General features: G+C 37.5%; 1 protein-coding gene across 5 annotated transcripts in view; it reads left to right on the top strand.

The window, feature by feature from the left end:
• ELMO1 (engulfment and cell motility 1) overlaps window positions 1–18,975 on the top strand; it is a 305,172-nt gene that overhangs the window by 96,569 nt on the left and 189,628 nt on the right. For all 5 annotated transcript variants that reach the window (XM_054058818.1, XM_054058816.1, XM_054058817.1 and 2 more), the window contains 5 exons: window positions 6,422–6,521; window positions 11,586–11,737; window positions 12,518–12,596; window positions 16,575–16,625; window positions 18,155–18,277. In XM_054058818.1, coding sequence (XP_053914793.1) covers window positions 6,422–6,521; window positions 11,586–11,737; window positions 12,518–12,596; window positions 16,575–16,625; window positions 18,155–18,277 — 505 coding nt within the window. The remainder of the gene's footprint in view (window positions 1–6,421; window positions 6,522–11,585; window positions 11,738–12,517; window positions 12,597–16,574; window positions 16,626–18,154; window positions 18,278–18,975) is intronic.

Raw genomic sequence — 18,975 nt, 5'->3', positions numbered from 1 at the left:
ACCAATAGTTATGGAAGCTGAGTGTTCATACATTTTGAAGGTAAAGTGTATGTATTAGTGCCCTATGAGTGTAGTTATTGAACATCTGATTATTTTTGCCCATGTATGAGTGAGAAAAGGTCCAATGAAGCAAAAAAAAATAACCCTCAGAGCTTGATATAATGAACTGAACTAAACTTAACTGAACTTTAGAACTTTGCAGTCACTACCTACTGACTTCTTCACTACAGAAACTTGAAGAAACCTATTGATAGTTTTTGAAAAAAAAGCAAGCTACTTTTGATTTACAGGGTGATGGATTTCATAAAATGCTGGTATTTTATTTTATCTCTGGAACTTTGCACATGCTAGCCTGACTGAATTAAAATCCCTTTTCACTGAGAGCCCTTGTATAATAGCTTTCTTCACAGAAGGAAGTTATTCTAAAATGTGAGTTTTGTTTTCTCTGTCTTTTCAGTTTTAGGGTTTCCCATTTTGGATTGGGATTTTATTTATCTCACATTGGCTAATATTTGGATTTTAAAATAAGTCATTTCCATGAAACAGCTCTATCAATTTGACCTTTGTATTGCAATACTGAGTTGTAGTCAAGCAATGCTGATTGCAGAGTTATGTTTTTCTTGAGTAGTTGTTCCTGGTCTTTTAAGAAAAACTGGTCCATTTAAGGAAATTACCATGAAATGAGGAGGCCCAGGAATTTAAAGGATGGGGAATAAGAGAAAGAGTAATTCTAATTACGTCTCCGTGAAGGACCACTGTGTAATAGTTCCTCTGGGCTAGTTTTCCATGCAGATAAATGCTAAATGTACCTCAAAGTGAATTTAGTCATACTCCATAATAAAAGTATCTACAACTGGATTTATTCAAGCATAGTTACAGTTCTGTTTAAAATTCACAGCTTGTTTTTTTTTTTTTTTTAATAAGAGTTAATTTTCAAGCTTAGTGAAGTCCTGATAGCAGGGGTACAAAGGTATTCCAGATTTTTGGAATACAAGTGGTTTAAAATCATTAGGGCTGATCCCTTGTAATGAAAGCAGCAAAACTGTACCACAAAGAAATATTTTGGTGTTTGACATGATGCAAAAAAAACCAACACCCCCAAAAACGCGTCAGTTGCAGTGTAGCAATTAAATGCATTTTCTGTAATCATCTAGGGAAATAGGGACAGCTACCCTGCAAATTGTTCAGCCATTTTCAGCTGTACAGAATAAGGACAAGTAGCTAGTTCGATATGATGGTGGCTTAGCTTTGCCATTGGAAAGGTTACCTGAAGAAGGAAGGCAGTGTAGAAGCAATGAAGAGGATCCATAGCAATAAAAAAGGTACTTGTTCACACTGCATGCAGAATGTCCTGCTGCATCATCAGTCTTCATTTTATACTTGGTCAGGTTCTTGCCTACATGACTTTTCCAGAGCTGTTCTCCTCAGATTAGATATATTCTGCTCTTGTTTAAATTTATTCATGGCTATTTATAATTGACAACTCTAGATTAAAAAGCTGTTCTTAATCTTTGATGCTGACTCCGGTGATGCCAGGCCTTTCAGCTGCCCAGTATTAGGTTGTGAGCATAGTTGCTGAATGATTGATAAGAGACTTGAAGTTACCCGCCTCTGTAACTCCTGCATTTGGTAGTAGGCTCCTATTCTCTTGTTGCTTTCTGCCCAGTTAAAGTTGTGATTTGCTGCCTTCCTTCTGCACAATTAGGCATCAGCTTTGGTCCTGTTTTGCCTATGAAAAAAGGTTTGTGTAAAGATGTCCTAATGGCTGGAGGCTGTTTCCTGGTTGTGATAGACAAGCAACAGTGAATTCCAAGGTTCTCGGTGCACCTTTTATTATGTAAAACATGAAACGGTCCACTTAGCTTTATAAAAGTTCATATTGCTTTTTTTTTTTTCTTGTTACCTGATGACAGCTGAGCCTGACTGTCTCAATCTAAAGAACTATTTGAACAGTTGAGTATTTTTCCCTCTTCAATAGCAGTATAGTGCTCATTTTGGTATGTGTGTTAAACATGGATTGAGATTTTTTCTTTTTTTCTTCCAATAACATCTGGGGGATTTGGGTGCTCAAGTCTCATTAATTTATTTTGATAAGAAATCCAGATTGCTTTAGGTGTCTTTCAAAATAGCAGACATAGTTCTGTATATACATTTGAGGATTCCTTAGCATGCATGATAAAAAGATGATTTACCATATAGAAATGATACTAGGAAGGCAGGTGAGAGATGTGGTGGTCAGGGTCATGTGCACATTCGTGTCATTTTTATTTTTAGAAAAGAAATGCTAATGTCAAAATCCATGGAGTTGTTTGTTTTTTGGGTTTTTTTTTCCTTCAGTTTCTTAAGACAGGAATGCAGAAAATTCTTAGGAATATAAACAAACAAGCTTTGACCTGATACTTCTCTAAAACCTAGAGATGTGAAACACAACTGTTGATTTACCTTTCAGTGAGGTTTGTTTGCAGTGTTGGGGAGAGGAGCACAGGCTGTGGATCATAGCATGATCATCCCTCCACATTGGAATGGTTCACGTTGGGGCAGGCAAAGGTGTTGTAGACCACACCTTTTTGCTGCTTCTGAGGCTTTTGCTGAGAGCTGCTGTGGATAAGGAGGTGCTTCATGACCAGCCCACCCACCCTTACAACAGTGGTTAGAAGAGGGAAGTCAGACGTCAGAGAATGGGGAAACTTCATCAGCTATCCCAGTGTAAGGTGTCCCCACCTCAGAGCCAGAGCCCAGAACAGCATTCCAGAGGGCTGTAGCTTGTCTGAGAGCATAGATTATTAAAATGTCAGTGTTTGTGAGATATGAAATTGCAATTACACAGTGCAGCTTTCTGATAATTTTTCTTCTCTTGCTATGACACATTAAAAAACCGCCTTCATTAGGAATTACCATCAAACTATGAAGTTATTTTGCCAGAGCAGCAAAGGTTGGATAGTTACAGAACTGTCATACCTTGTGCTGTGGATTAGTGTAAAAAGATTTTATGAAGTAAGAGGCCCCATAATTTTTCAGATTTTTGTACAACTAAAATGCTTATTCACTGAAATTTCAAGTTAGACAGCTCCTGCCACATATTTTCCAAGATTACTGCTTTTATGAACAAGCTTTGATTCCCTTGAAATTTCTGTCTCTGCTGTTCTGTCTGCTGCTTTTAACAATATGAATGCATCTGTGCATATGTGTCTTGAAATTAATTGCTTAGAAGTCTATTGTACCTCTCTGCTTGTTTTTAAAGACATAACAATGAATCAACACCACTCCCTTCCCCCTCCAGGTACTTTAATCCTTATCTTGCTCTAGTTCCCCTGGAGATTGCTTTCATCTCTAGCTACGCCATTCCTAATGCTTATCCTTTAAGCCTGGCTTTTGACTTTTACAATGCCACTTGGCGTATACACGTGTGTATGCAGATACATATTTATAGCTGTATATTCAAAAAATACTTGCTATTTATATGTGGTGCTGCATAGCATATAGAGTTGGAGTATTTCTTGCTGCTCAATTAATCCAAGTGTTGCATCTCTTCACTCTGCCTAGTTATTTTAAGCAGTGTCCCAGGAGTGACACCTGGTGGGTGTCTCATTTTTTTAAGTTGGAAAGTACTTTCACCTTCTGGATCCCAAACAGTTGTATCATTGTCACATCTACTAAAACCAGGTTTATACATTAATAGAAGTATTTTTAGCTCCATTAACCCAGTTTCCCCTCCAAATCTGTGGAGGAGGCTGGGTTAACTGGCAGGATTAATTGGTAGTTTTGGTGAGAAGAATGAATGAGACTGTTGTATGTAAAGGAATTAATTTAACTTGAATTCCAGGCACTGTTGTTCTGAAGGTGAATATCCATATACAGTTTAATACAGTTCCCCCTAAACTATACCCATTGTTGATGAGAATTAGCTTTTGTGTACAGATAGTTTATAGAAGAGTATTTGTGTGCTAAATACAGGCTAATTGACTAAAATTTTACACAATGCATGAGAAAATCTTGGGGAGAGAAATTATCTGCTGTAGTTGAATGCTGGGAGAGATATTTTTATTTACTTTCCAATGGTCTATGTTTTTTGGATTTTTTTTTCTTTTTATTTGGATCTAATTTAATCTAGTTTCTAAAATACTGGAATACTATATATTTGTGGAAGTATTTTGTCATGAAGATGCATGAGAACTTTGTACAAGTTTTTAGAAGGAAACCTTTCCTGGGGGTGCTTTTTTATTTGTGGATTCATAAATAACCATTTTATGCAAAAGGAATGGATTGGGGAAAACGACAGGACCAGAGCAGATTAAATTTCCTGCAGAGTCTTATTGTCTTTTGGTTATGAAATCTTTGATTATTTGGAATGCTAATGATGGCATTTGAAATTAATTTCATTCTTAGTAGAGTTGCAATATTAAAAAGAATTCAACAAAACCAACCTCCCAACCCTCCAAAACAAAACTAAAAATGTCCAGATTGTGTATCTGATGACCAAATTATTTCTTGCAGAATTACAGTGGATTTTAAAAGGCACTGTATTTTTCTTTTTTTGCATTTTGGTGTAATTTTTCCATTTTGCAATAAATAATCAAAGCCCCTGTGAAGACCCTTACTTACTGTGGAAAAGAAAGGTGTGCTTTTTTTCTTGTTGTTTTGTTTGTATCACAAAATGTCAAGAATGGCATGTTTCTTTTTAGTGGAGGGTGCCTATGGGGTTTTGGTGAACAAGAGCTCCTGTCTTAAAGGAAGGGACCATTAAAGGCTGCAGAAATCCCTAAATGGCAAATTGTACCAAATCCAGTAAGCTGGCTATTGGAGTTGCTACACTGAAATTGATTGTCTACAGTATTCCTCTTTACTGCAGTACATCTTCCATGTGAAACAAATGCTCACTTATTTGTATTGTGTTGGTGCAGGATAGTAAGGGAGCAAATCACATAATAAGGATTACCAGTTACATTGCTTAACTATGGCTATAGTATTAGACGCAGGTTTTCAACATACTGAGCATTGTAGTTCAATCTTTGTTTTTTTTTTAATTCTTTTTATTTTGTAGGTTGTTGCATTATCATAGAATCGTAGAATAGTTCGGGTTGGAAGGGACCTCAAAGATCATTCAGTTCCAACCCCCCTGCCATGGGCAGGGACACCTCCCATTGGATCAGGCTTCCCAAGGCCCCATCCAACCTGGCCTTGAACACCTTCAGGGATGGGGCACCCACAGCTTCCCTGGGCAACCTGTGCCAGTGCCTCACCACCTCCATCGTGTAGAATTTCATCCTTATGTCTAGTTTAAATCTGCCCCTCTCCAGTTTATCCCCGTTGCCCCTCATCCTATAACTACAAGCCTTTGTAAAAAGTCCCTCCCCGGCTTTCTTGTAGGACCCTTTTGGGTACTGAAATCAGTGGGACTGCTCATGTTGTTTAGAATTGATGGTATGTTTATGCTTGTTAGAAGTGTGGTGGCAGAGTGCCTTGCAGGAGGTTTGGTATGTCCTTAAAGGTAGTGCATTGCTTCTTTTCAGGCACTGCACACTGCTGCTTCTATTTAGAACAGCTTCTTTGAAATGATCATGGCTGCTGACTGTTTAGAGCCCTTACTATACATAGCAATTAAGCTAATCTTTAAAAGTGTTTTTTTTTAACATGGAAAATTGGAGCTAGTCAGGTTGGAGCATATTAATGGAGTTTAAACCTGTTTTGAATTTAGTTCAGTTCATACAAAGGTGCATTGAATCTCAAATTTCCAGGTGTCAAATGCAGTGTAGTGGCCTGTAAACACTAAACCATCTGAGCTCCATGCTTTGATAAACTACTGGAACTTTGCAATTCACTTGACCTGATTGCCCATAGATAAACAAAAGGAAATGCATCTTCAGGTTCAAAGAAAGAAAGAGAGCCATTAACTACTGGAAGACTGTTGCTCAATAGAAAATACCTTCAGGTGCATTTGCAAAATATATTTACTTCCTTGTTAGTTAATATATTGTTTGTTCCTTCCCTAACTTTCTGCTGATCTGCTTGATAGAGGTACCAAAATATGGCAGTTCTGTATGACATTCAATTAGGAACGTTTCCGTGAGTTACTGAGAAAAAGCTCACTTCTTTTCTGCTGTTAGATCTGAAACTCTGAATTTACAAGGAACGTTTTTAAATTGGACTATCTAATTTCCTTGGGCATTGCATGTAGAATTCTCCTGAGTATTCGTAGTTCTCCTAGAAATTATCTTTCTTCCAGATGACTGTTCTCGGTGACTTGATGCTAGCTTGCTTTGGACACTGTCTGTTGCACGGCCTCACTTGCTCTTCTGCTACCTCTTAGACCGTAATCAGCTTCATTTTCCTGCCTTTCTGAAAGCTTCCTGCTGCTTTATTCCCTACATAACTGCCCTGCTGCATCACTGGTAAATGTTGTCATGACTCCTGTCTCTTGCAGCTTTGGAGATATGTTGTCCTTTACACTGACTGCATTTGTTGAGCTGATGGATCATGGGATTGTATCGTGGGATACATTCTCTGTGGCATTCATTAAAAAGGTAATTTTGTAATTGGTGCTATCTGTTCTAGATCAGTTTAACTTTTTGAGGTGAGTCATTGGTTTGGGTGTTTTTTTTTCCCCCCAGGTATGTTATTTAGGTTATTGGTCAAAAAGGTACCTGAAAATGGGATTAAACTGCTATTTAAAACTATAAATATTTGTAGTTGCAGGATCTGGCCAAACTTCTACAGAAATCAGTGGGAGTGAAATAAGATCAACACTATATTAGGCTTATTCCACAAGGAATTTCTTGCTCAATTACAGTTTAACCTCCCTGTCCAGACATCATGCAGGTGAAGCAAAAATTAGTATTTTGATTTACTGTAAATTAAAGTAAGTAATACCATATTTCTTGGAAAAAACAACCTGATACTGAAATGTTTCCTTGAGTGGTATGGAAGTAAAAGAAAAGAGTTAGTTTACAACTTGAAATGAAGCTGATGTCTACTGAGTTTATCAAGTTGAACTCTGATCCCTCTGAATGTTTCAGCTGAGATCTCTGGTTTTGAAGCGCATCTTTCCATGATCTGCAACATTTTTTTTTCTTTTCTGACATGTTGGAGGTGCACAAAAGCAGCGGAAACACTGGAGTACTCTTTAAGTACAGAGATTTAACAGACTTCAGAAAAAAGTTTTTGTTACCGATTTGACCCTGTTCATTTACTGTGGAAGCCCCCACCCCACTCCTTTACAAAGTATTTTCAAACTAGATTGAACTCAGAATTTATCCTAATTTAAAGTGTGTTTGTACAGGTTGAAAAGACATAAGAGTTACTTCACTAAAATGGTATCAGAAGCAGTAATGGATGAATATAACCTATGGGCAAAGATATTTTCAATTTAAGAGAGTGTGTCAGAGCAAAGACTTCTAATTTAAATTTGGTTAGAAAATTGCTACTAGCAAAGGAAAATATAAAGTTATTTTTGTTGCCAAAATTATGAATTATGAAAAGAGGATTAGACTCAGTTTTTGTCTGTGATAAAATGATGGATGCTATTTGTAAGAAATATTAGTATAATTGGTCTGGGTTTTGGACTTCTTTTGCCAATCTTGCAGTCTAGTTAGAGTATGATGTTGATTATTGTTATCTTTTCATGGCAGACAAAATAGTACAACTGTTCTGTCACTGACTTCATGAGATACAAGTTCAAGGCCAGAATGCCTTATTTGCTATGGGAGCCTACTAAGAAGTGTATGAAGAAACTTGCTAACATGACTTTTAATCCATCTACTTTGTTAGTGATTTAAAATTTTTGTCTTTGTCAACATCTTTTGTCCTGTGGGTTGCATAGTAACTATTGCAGATAGTTGCAGATGGGTTTGCTGAGGTGGTTGACAGGATAGATAAGGAGCTGATAAGTTTCTGCTAGCTGAGAGAACTTCGCAATCAAATGCTTCTGCCCTTTGAAGCTGTCTTTCATGTTAAATGTAAGCCAAACTGGAATAAGGAGGAATTGATCTGAACTTTTTTCTTGGTTAGTTTTCTAACTCGAAGTGTAGCAACTGGAGGAGACCTCAAGGGGAACCTCTGACTGCTTCTAATGACTAACTGTTTGGTATTAGATGCAGTCTCCCTTCTATCCTTTGGGTCCATAAAGATTGCTATTCCAACTGCTGCAAATAAGAAATGACACTTTCAAGGAGGGCTTTGTTCCTTATCTTAAGGGAAAATAGTATAATTTAAAAGAACTTTCTTTTGCTATGCAAGATTCTCTCAAGATCTTTTTCTTGCTTATGGAAATAAACTTATTGTCAACTTCCATAGTTGCCTGAAGGATTTAGATGCCCAGCTCGTAGAAAATGTCATGGTAATTGGCCATGAAAATACACTGTACAAATTAGGTACTCGCATCTTTACTTTACACAAGAGGACAAATATAGTTTGTAGTATTGGTTCACATTATTAAAAATTTATCTTAGAGTTATTTCTATAATTGTTGTTTCATAACTGTGTGATGCAGTGTCTTAACCTTGATGCATTGCTTACTTGCCTTCTAAAATATACTATGCAGGAAAAAAGGGTGGCAGCAGAGAAAGTCTCTGTTTCACAACTGTCAGCTCTTTTTTCTGTAGTGAAGTGCAACTCTAGTTTCTTACTCGAAAATGAGATGCACGCTTGAAAATTCTGTTATGCTTAAGGACTTAACAGAGAACAAAATTGTGTCAGATTTTTCTGTACGTCTGACATCAAAATGGTCCAGGCAAGTAAGTAATGAACATACTGCTGATCAGAAAATCGGAGCTGTTTCCTTCAGCATTCTTTCCCTGTGTGTTTTTTGTTGGTGGCAGGGTTTATATTGTTTGGGGGTTTGGGATTTTTTGGACTTTTTTTATGCTTGTTGTTTAACTTTTGAATTGTCTCCTGTCCTTTAAGTGATGATGAAAGAGGAAGAATTGATGTTTAGTTTGCTATAGGTTTCTTTTCTACCCTTGCTTTGCATGTTTAGCTCCTTTTTCAGCAGAGCACTAGGGCCAAACATGTAAAGGCATTCTGATTCATAATTTCCCTTGAAATTGATTTGAAGTTACGTACCTAGCTACTTTTTTTTTAATGTAGTATTATATGTCCCAGTAGAACCATGCAGATATTAAGGTTACGGATATTTTGCTGAAGTCTTATCTTTGATGAGTCACAGACATGTGACAGGTATTCATGTGAAAGTGCAAAGCAACAAAGTTGCTTATTTCTGGAGGAGAATTTATGTTTCTCTGAGCTTGCGTTATTTTTATCATCAGATTTTTTGATAAATGAGTGCAGGATTATTTTTAGATGTTGAAAGCCCTCCCTGTGCATAGTGCTCAATAAGCAGAGAACAGCAAAGAACACAGACTTGATCTTCTGTTGATTCTTGTCTCTTTTCAAGAAGGGTCTTTCTTTTCCACATCCAGAAGTTCAAGTATGGTAATAGAATTTATTTTTAATCTAATTTTGCTCTTACCTAGCAGATGTTTTGCTTGTATGTTCACTGTGATACGTCATAGCTTTTTAAACACACAAGTCAGCTTCATACCTTGGGTTTGTATTTAAGATTATGATTAAAGGACATTATGGTCCAGGATCAGAAGAATAAGTATGTCTAAGCCAGACTATCCTAGACTGAGATTTCAGTTAGGTATATTGTTACATTTCTGCAGGCCCTTGATATGAATATGTCTCAGTGAAGCATTTACACTGCTGCTTGCAATGTCATGTGAAGGAGCTGATGCACCAAGAGTAATTAATACATGTCGGGGCTTCTAAAGAGGGTGGTGACAGAAGTCTGACAAGTTGGCAAACAGTCTGTGCGTATTGTATGTCTGCTGCACAGTTGATCCATGGATGCCTGATGACTGTGAAGCATACATATTGCATTTGGCTTATTGTGTGAGCAGTGCAGTGTTGCTCTATGCACACACTGTCCATATCGTGGGTCCTCTGGACATCTGATAACTCTGGCTGCAGCAGTACATCAAAAAACAACTGAATTACCATTAAGAGAAATAGGATAGTACAGTGTTTCTGAGATACAGCTTGTTACTCCAAACAGTGTGATGTGCATTACACACTACTGTAAATATTGCTCGGGCTCAGGACTTGCAGAGAGCAGATATTGAAAGTCCAGAGCAGAAAAAGGCTAATTATTTGCTGTGCATGCATGAGTTGGCTCTTTTATTTCTGCAAAGTCCATTTGTATTTCCTGAATTGAGCTGTATTCAGCATAGCATACTCCTATTTTTTTAATGCAAACCAAGTAGCAGAGCAACACGCAGTGCTACAGGAGATTAGAAGAAGAAATATTGGTCCCTCTTTCCTTGTTATTTCCAACCAAAATTGCAGAAAGAATGTTTTGCTCCTTCAGTACTACTCAAAGTGTCACAAGTACAAAACAATGTCATCGTCCACGTTACAATTGAACTGTGAACTTTACAGGCAGCTAGGTCCTTTTCCAAGTATGGGCATGCCTTTCTTCCTCAAAAAAGATATCAATGCTAAGGGATAGGCCAGAATCAGAAACTCTATAATCACATTGGTGGCTTGTAGCATGAGTATTGAAGAAGTGTGTGGACTTAAAGTTTTCTGCAAGGAATGTGTGAGACTTGAGACAGGGCCACTGTAGCCTGTTACTTGGCTGTAAAGAGGAAATAACTGTGGTTGCATGACATTTCTTCTGTCTGTGCTTCCTTGAGTACCTTTCATCTTGACTGCTGGTATCAGTGCATTCAAGGAAAACCCAGGCAGTTCTCTCTTCCTGCATCAGAAGGCGGCAGTTCTTCCTGGGAAGCCAAGTCCAAGGAGTGGGCAGCATGTGGAAGAATGCCAGTTGCCACACCTTCCTGCACTGCTGTGTTGACCCTGCAGATGAGTGTGCAGGATATCATTACCACACTGTAAAAAAGCAGAGGTCAAATTTGGTTTTGATTAACATGCCATTTGTTTGTGGCAGCTTGCAGCAAAAGTGAAGGTTATTAACGCATGAAGAGTTAGCAAGACTGTGCTTTAGACAGAGTTATGGAACTAATTGTGCTGATAAATTATCATCAACAGAGTTTCAGTTTCTAACTTGGAAAAGAGCTTTCAGTGATGTTGATAACAGCAAGGCAGGGGGAAAGCGTATTTTTCGAGAATGTGTTTTGTCAGTGAGCTTAGATGTAAATTTCTTTTTTGAGACAGTTGCCTTGAGCCTATATATTTGTTTAGAGAAAACTGGCTGCATAGATTACTGCTGGAGAGAATGGGAAGTATTCTCATTGTCCTTTCCAAAATTTTTCTTATAAATAACCATTTTAGTTCTTTAATGTTGATTTATCATATTCATAATGTAATGTTGAATCATATGTTTTAGTGTATGAATATTGACATAAATCTATGGGGGTTCATGCCAGCTGAAGAATCTCTGCCACTGTGTCTTTTTGAAGGTATCTGCAGTGCTTGGTTGATTGCTTTCAGGTATTCACTGACACCTGTCATGTAGACAAGCCTACTTATATTCTAATGCCTTTCAGAGCAACATCCACAGTTTTCTTTCTGTTTTTCGTGTTTTCATGACAAGATGTAAATTCTCTAAATATTTGAATTTATAGATAGCGAGCTATGTGAACAAATTTGCCTCGGACATCTCTATCCTGCAACGGTCGCTAGCAATCCTGGAATCAATGGTGCTCAATAGCCATGACCTGTACCAGAAGGTGGCACAGGAGATTACAATTGGGCAGCTAATCCCACATCTGCAGGGGTGAGTGTCTTCAACTGCCGCTAGTTTTATTTTCCCCAAATGAGTACAGCCTTTGGGAAGAGTAGTAGAAAGACTGGCAACCTCCTGGGTGACTCCTGCATCCACTGAAAATGCCTGCATAGTTGGAAGTGGGAGTGCAGAGAAGAGCATTCTCTAGTAACAAAATGCTTAACACCGATTAGCATACAGATGGGAATGTTTTGCTTGCCAACCTCTGGGAGGTGTGTCAGGCAAAAACTGGTCAGTTTTTGCTGAAGGTGTATTTGAAAAGGGAGAGGCATTTTCTTAAACAGTAATGCGTTGTGGTTAAATGGGTGGAAACTGCCTCGTGTAGCACAGGGTAAGGTATTGTGAACCATAATTATGCTTGCCTCCCACCTGGGATGTTTTCCACTCACCTGAAAACCTTCTAATACCAGCAGATTCATCTCCAGAACCCTTTAGGGAAAGTTTCCTGCTTGTAGCTTCAGGCATCTGGCAGAAGCTGATTATCTGGGCTTCTGATATGTTTAGTGGAGAGTGAATGGCACTTAAAGAGTGTGATTCTACCTTTCTTGAATACTGAGTATCCCTCTGGAACATCTCATGTCTTTTCATAATGGAGACAACCTGATCATGATCAGCTTTAACTGATTGCCGAACTTCACATGTACGTTGTTAACAAACACTAAGTGCAGACAGTCCCTCTGCTTCTACCTGCAGCAACGCCTGGAAGACCAGTTTCTACAGCTTGTGTGTATTCACATCGTGTTGTTGTGTTTATCATTTTGTTCCAAACAGGACAGACCAAGAAATCCAGACATATACCATAGCGGTAATAAATGCACTTTTCCTTAAAGCACCAGATGACAAGAGGCAGGTAAGTTGTTGGGTCTTGTTGAATATCTACAAATCTGTAGGAAAACTGTGTCACATGCATACCTGCAGTTGTCCAAGTCACACTTTGCCTGCAGTTAGTTCAAACCTAGACAGTTCTGTTATTTCATGCTGTTATAACATCATCCATTTTAATGGAGCTACATACATCTTGCACCATTTTTAGTAGGGATTAAGCATTCTTCTGTGCTTTTTTGAGTTTCCTGTAACCTCATATGAACCATATTGACTGTGGCTGGCTGTAGTATTTATTGTACTGAGCTCCTTGCCAGCACTGCTTGTAAAACCAGGCTATTTTTTGGTAAAGTGTTCCTCCCCCCCAGATTTTTTAATGAAAATTGCATTCCTTTTGGAAATGGAAATATCTTGCTTTGCATTTCATGACTTTTATAGTATACTATTTTAAGTTAACTTTAGTGCTGGAGATTGGATGTCTCAAAAGGAAATGTTTCAAGATTGCTAGTTGCTGTTGAATGAGGATGGAGTGCAATGTGTTATGAAACAGAGAAGTTTTATCTGTGTTTATCAAGTCATTGTTCTGTGTCAAAACAGATTTAGACATTTATTTATTTAGCATTTCTGTCACCAGGAAGAATGAGGATAATTCTTGTGATAACATACTGCTAGTGTCCAGGATAAGTTCATTGAGAGCTGCCAATCAGTTCTGACAAGGACTTTCTTTAGATTTATTGACATTTTAAAGTGCTGGATATTTGTTTAAATGCACATCAAAGCCCCGATGGGTTTCTTTTCATATTTGCTTCAGAAGTATTTTTAAAATTACAAACAGGGAAGAGTGAAACCATGGTTTAATTAAAAAAAAAAAAAACAACTTTTTCCCTCCATTCCTTTTTTCCTTCTTCCTCTAATAAAATCTTCATTTATTAAGGGGAGACGGCACCTAATGAACAAAAATTGGAATAAAAAATTTCTTTTGATTTTGACCTAGTCTGTAATAGGTCTTTATAAGAAAAAAAGCAGACTTCACTTTTACACTTACAAATATTGTGCTGATGCTTTGTCTTTTTGTGAAAAGTATGCTTTAGTCATATTTGAAGTTGAGACAATGTGAGATACAGGTAAGACCTTAATAATATTCAATGGACATGTGTATCTGAATATGACAGTAACACAGCGTTGTCCCACCTGAGTGAAAGTGTTTTGCTGACAGTGTAACCACCTACTAAGGCTGGCAGGAGACCGTGCAGACTTCAGTTCACCTGCAGTACCTGCTGTTTTGAGACAAAATGGTTAGTCCTGGAGTTAATGATCATTAGAACATAATGACCTCATTTGGCTTGAAGGCTAATAACTGTGTGGCACTTGAAGAAAATTTCCTTCAGTGTTTAATAACCTATAAGTGTTCATAATCTGTTAGGATTCTCTATATCTATCTTGTGGCGAGTTAGTAAAGCATACCTTGAAGAAGGTAGGTGTCCACTAGCTTCAAGATAGATATAACTGGTATTTTTTACTGAATTCTGTTGTTCTAAGACAACAACCTGAGGTGATGCAGTCTCATGTAATTATCTGACTGTGTGTCCTCAAAAGTTAAAGTTCAGCAGTCATCACCAATATAGTTAGGACTGAGAAGCTACACCAAACCCCGTATGACTCCAGGAGCTTTTCTACCTTCCCTGCCGCCAACTTACAGGGACTGGCGTGATGTGGCTGACCGCACTGCAATTAAGGGAAAAGATGCAGATTGGTGCTGGTATCTGAGTTCCTTCTCTGCCTTTTTGGGGTTTATTTTTTCTGTTTCTGTAATGCAAAAGCTAAGATATTCAAGATTTTTCTTTGTTAATGAGGACTCCCTTTGCTTCCTCTGCCACTGTCAAGAACCAAATCATCTAGGGAAACCCATTATTAAAAAAGAAATAAAAATCTTTATCAGAAAAGAGCTGTCAATTTGAGCATTGAAATGATACTGCATTTTTACAAAAACATGTTGCTATGGGAAATGAGCTGGCTAATTTTGTCTAAAAATTCTTGCTCTCACCTGTTACTACAATACTTATTTTAGAAGAGGTAGCTCATCAGCTGCTAATAGCCATGTAGCCTTCTTGGAGGCAAAGTTGATTTTATTGCAGAAATGGGTTTTTTGAATGCTTTTTGTTCCTGTCAGGTTTTGGTCCATTGACAAAAACTGATATCCCAATAAAGGCTTTTTAAATTACATGTATAAAAAGGAAGTGACAATTTGATAATCTTCTCCAAAAAGTACAGTAAAATAATTCACTTTTTTTTTTTAAAAACCTTGAATGAAGAAAAGACTACCTCCTATTCTTTACCTGTTCATCTTTTGGCTGTGGATATAGTTTGACAAGACCAGCCAGCCTGTTTCCCCTAATGTGAAGCATATCATATGCCTGTAACTCCCCCTGCAGCTTGGTTCTGCATTTCCAAAAGAGATGGAAGTATCTCTATAATTTATTCTGTTGCTGTTATGTGCAGTTGAAACTTGTGCAGCCAGAAGAGGCTTAAAAAAAATAAAGCGGTTTCTCTTGTCTTTGCCTTCTTCCTTATTGTTCCCATGTTCCCTTGCAGCACTCTTTTACCTGGTATAAAGAAAACAGTAATCATCCATGATTGCCTTCTATCTCAAAATGAGAGTTAGTTTCTTTTTTCAAGCAGGTTCTCACCCCAACACTTGCTTTATTTGCATTCTTTCTGCAGCCATATTTCAGCCACCCAACTGTTCATATATTTTATGTAATAGTCTCAGGTTTCCTGTTCTCTAGTTTCTTCTACAAAAGTAACTAGTATGTACTCTATATATTAATTTTCAACTCTCAGAAGGATCTGCAGGAGGTTTTTTAATTCCTCCTGAACGTGAACAATGTTTTTGATATGGTGCCATCTGCACAGAATCCAACTGCATTCTAAGAATGCCCTTGAGCATGTGTCAGTGTGGATGTGATTTGTTGTGCTGTTATGTAAGGCTGTGATACGTAAGCTCTATTTTTCTGATCAATGGTCTACTAATTCCAAACATTACTCCTTTGTATACATATAAACAGTATCTTAATAGCAGCGTGCAATATGTTATCCAAATCCTTAAATAGCACATTTTAAACCCAAGAATTTTAAAATAGTTACGTATTGGTAATTGCTATAAGTTGTATACATTATATGTGATAGCATGCCTCCACATGCATGCCTACGCACACCCACACATATTTCTACATTGATGGAAAAAATCATGGGACTTAAAAGTGAGCTATGGAGTTGTAGGGGTGGTTAAGATTAGACTCTCATGCTTGTAAGTATAAAATATTCCTTCCTATGCACTGTAGGACAGTTTGAAGCATGGACAGCTGAAATCAACTGCTTAAAAGTGAAAGTAAAAGCATATTAACCTTGATAGCGACTTGAGACAGGTCTAGAAAGAGAAGTTAATTTAAGTCAAAATAATGGGCCAATGTAAATAGTACTACCGAAATATAGAGGAGAAATATTTTTCGCTATGAAGAAACAGTACTGAGTTGTAGGTTGATTTATTCAGTGAAAGTTAGAGCACCTGACTTTAAAACAGCCAAAATATTAAAGTAAATAAGCAAGTTGTTTGATATCTTGTTCTAAAGCCCTGGCTGGCTTGTTTTTCATTTTTCCTTCTATGTTGTTTTCTGTGCGAAGGCTGTGCTTGAACAAGTGCATAAATACTGTGTTGAACCCACGGAGGTCTATTCTGAGGTCTTTCATTGCTGGTTTTGGATCACCAATCTTCAGCTTATAACATACTTTTCACTTTCTTTGCTGCTTTTCTCATAGAGTAATCTGAGTTTGTGACCCCAAAAATAGTATATACAACGGTGTAGCTGATATGCTGCTTCGTTTCATTTGTGTGTAACACTGCAGAAACCTAAGGCTAGAACCTTTTATGTCAGTGTTCTTCTAGGAATGGCAGTGGAATACCTGCTTCTGTCTAATTCTTATTTATTATTTTTTTAAACTAAATCAGGAAATGGCAAACATTTTGGCACAAAAGCAGCTTCGCTCCATCATCTTAACTGTAAGTATGTAGTTTTCAAAGTTATTTTTCACTAGCAGAGAGAAAAGATGACTCCAGTTTGGGTGTTCATAGGTCTTATCTTAATATATTTTAGTTCCACTTGTATCTTGATATATTTTGAAGCCTGTAATATACAAGATAAAAGTTTGGTTGTTGAATGGGTTCAAAATTTATTATCAGGAATGCTATTTTCCCAGTCAAATAACTTGTGGTTTCTTCACGAAAATGAAATACTGAATAAAAGGCTAACAGCTCAAGCATTTTCATCCCCTGGAGAATGTTAACTTTATTGTGCAAATGAGGAGTTCTGTGAGGAATTTGTCAAGTCCTGTGCATTAAGGTCTGGAGCTGATGACGGCTAAGCAAGCTGCGCAGCTCTTTCCATCTTGCAAAGTGAACCTCTGTATTTTTTGGTTCTACAGATTATCTTGTCTTGATATAAAGTTTGACACAGTTTGTCACCGCTTGCACAACAGAAGCATGAAATGTAGCTCAGAGTGAAGTTAATGAATGTAATATTAAAGGCTTGTGTCTGCTATCATGGAAAATCAGATGAATTTTGCCTATGATCTTAGTGTAGATTACGCTATCAAGGGAACAAGAGAAAGTGTTATGAGATACTAGGCACTGTAAAACAAACCAAATAACGATCGAATAATCACTCACTCTCTCTTTAACTGTCATAATTTCAATGATGAATACAGAAAACCAGAATTTGTTTCAGAAGGTGTATTTTTACACTGCTTGTGCTCATAAGAAGTTTGGTATAAGCATATGGATTATACTCTTAGGTATTCATTTACTATTGTAAAATGTTACAGTACCTTTTGGCAGATGGACTCTTTTATTTTCTGGAGCTGTACAATATCAGTTGCTGTATCCATCTCCCACATAATCGCAATGCTTATGTGTGCTCTGCTGTGCTTAGTGACCTGTATCTGTTTCCCATATAGAACCACTTGGTGGGTTTGAGCACACCAGGGATTTTTAAATTGTCTGTAAGTTTGATGTCTGCTTTCTGAACGAGATGATTCTGCACATATGAGATATTGTATGCTAAAGTATTTCTAATCAGTTTTCCTCATACAGAACAAAGTTGTCTGGTAGAGGCAGGTTTGTTGTGCTTGAATGCCTTTCTACTCACACAGCTGCTCCCTTAAATATTTTCTGGGTATACTTTTTTATGCAGAGGTCTAATGCTTTTGGTAAAGAGTGAGTTTTTCCTTGAAGTTACTGCTCAATACAGATTTTTTTTTTTTTAATGCAGTGTTTCAACATATGCACAGGCTCTGTCTAGTGGCTAAAAGGAGAAAGCTTTGGTGCATTGTTGCTGTAAAGTCCTGTACCTCGAAGTCTCTTATATAGTACCTGAATCACTAGCATTAGTCTTGGTTGGATTTTCTTTTTTTCTGGAGTATACATACACTATTGCATAGCAAACACATACTTACAGAAATGGAATCTTCTGAGTGTATGTAATGGAACTTTCTGGTACGATGGCATTCACTGGTGTCTCTCTTTCTTTGCAGCATGTTATCAGGGCACAGAGGGCCATCAATAATGAAATGGCACACCAGCTCTATGTTCTGCAAGTACTTACCTTTAACCTTCTTGAAGACAGAATGATGACAAAAATGGATCCACAGGATCAGGTAAGCGTCTGGCATGATCTGGTCAGGACAGGAAGAGAACAACTGCTCATTGTTGTACCTGAAGATTTTTATGGAGGAAAAGATACTGCTAAGAATGCTTACATCATTCACTCATTCATTCGTGCTTGCACCCTTCCTCCCCCCCCGCCTTCCTCCCCCGCTCTCTGAAGCTGGGTTATGTCTTCTTGTTGTTAGATCTACTGACTATTACATTCCTTGTGCAAAAGTACAACAAAATGGCCAGGCTTTTCTCCTTAGAATGTAGTTCTATGAGGTGAATTTGATGTCATCCTGAGATAAAACTCCAAGCAGCCATCTAGCATTTGTTTCTTCTGTGTACTTCTTGGAAGCAACAGAAATGTATAATTCTTCCTAAAAGTACTTCTGTAGAGCTAAAATGAATGTTTAAATGAAAACTATCTGAGATGCTAGAGTTGAAGTTAATTTGTGTTACAATAAACCCCATTTTTGTTATGGGGAACCTGAATAGTAGTTGTTCATTTGTTTATTGCTTGCTGTGTCCAAGCACCAGCTTTAATATTGTTCATTGTGAAAAAAGAGACACTCTCCTTAGAGTTTCAAGTTTACGTATAGAGGCAATAAGCCATGGAGATTATATGTTTTGTTTATTTTTTGTCCTTTTTTAGGCCCTGTACAAGGAAAACCCTGGTGTCATTTCTAAGAGGGAATTGTGTTAA

Source organism: Cuculus canorus, chromosome 2 (assembly GCF_017976375.1).
Source record: "Cuculus canorus isolate bCucCan1 chromosome 2, bCucCan1.pri, whole genome shotgun sequence".
In the NCBI taxonomy this organism is placed as follows: domain Eukaryota; kingdom Metazoa; phylum Chordata; class Aves; order Cuculiformes; family Cuculidae; genus Cuculus; species Cuculus canorus.
This window is presented reverse-complemented; position numbering and strand designations above follow the sequence as displayed.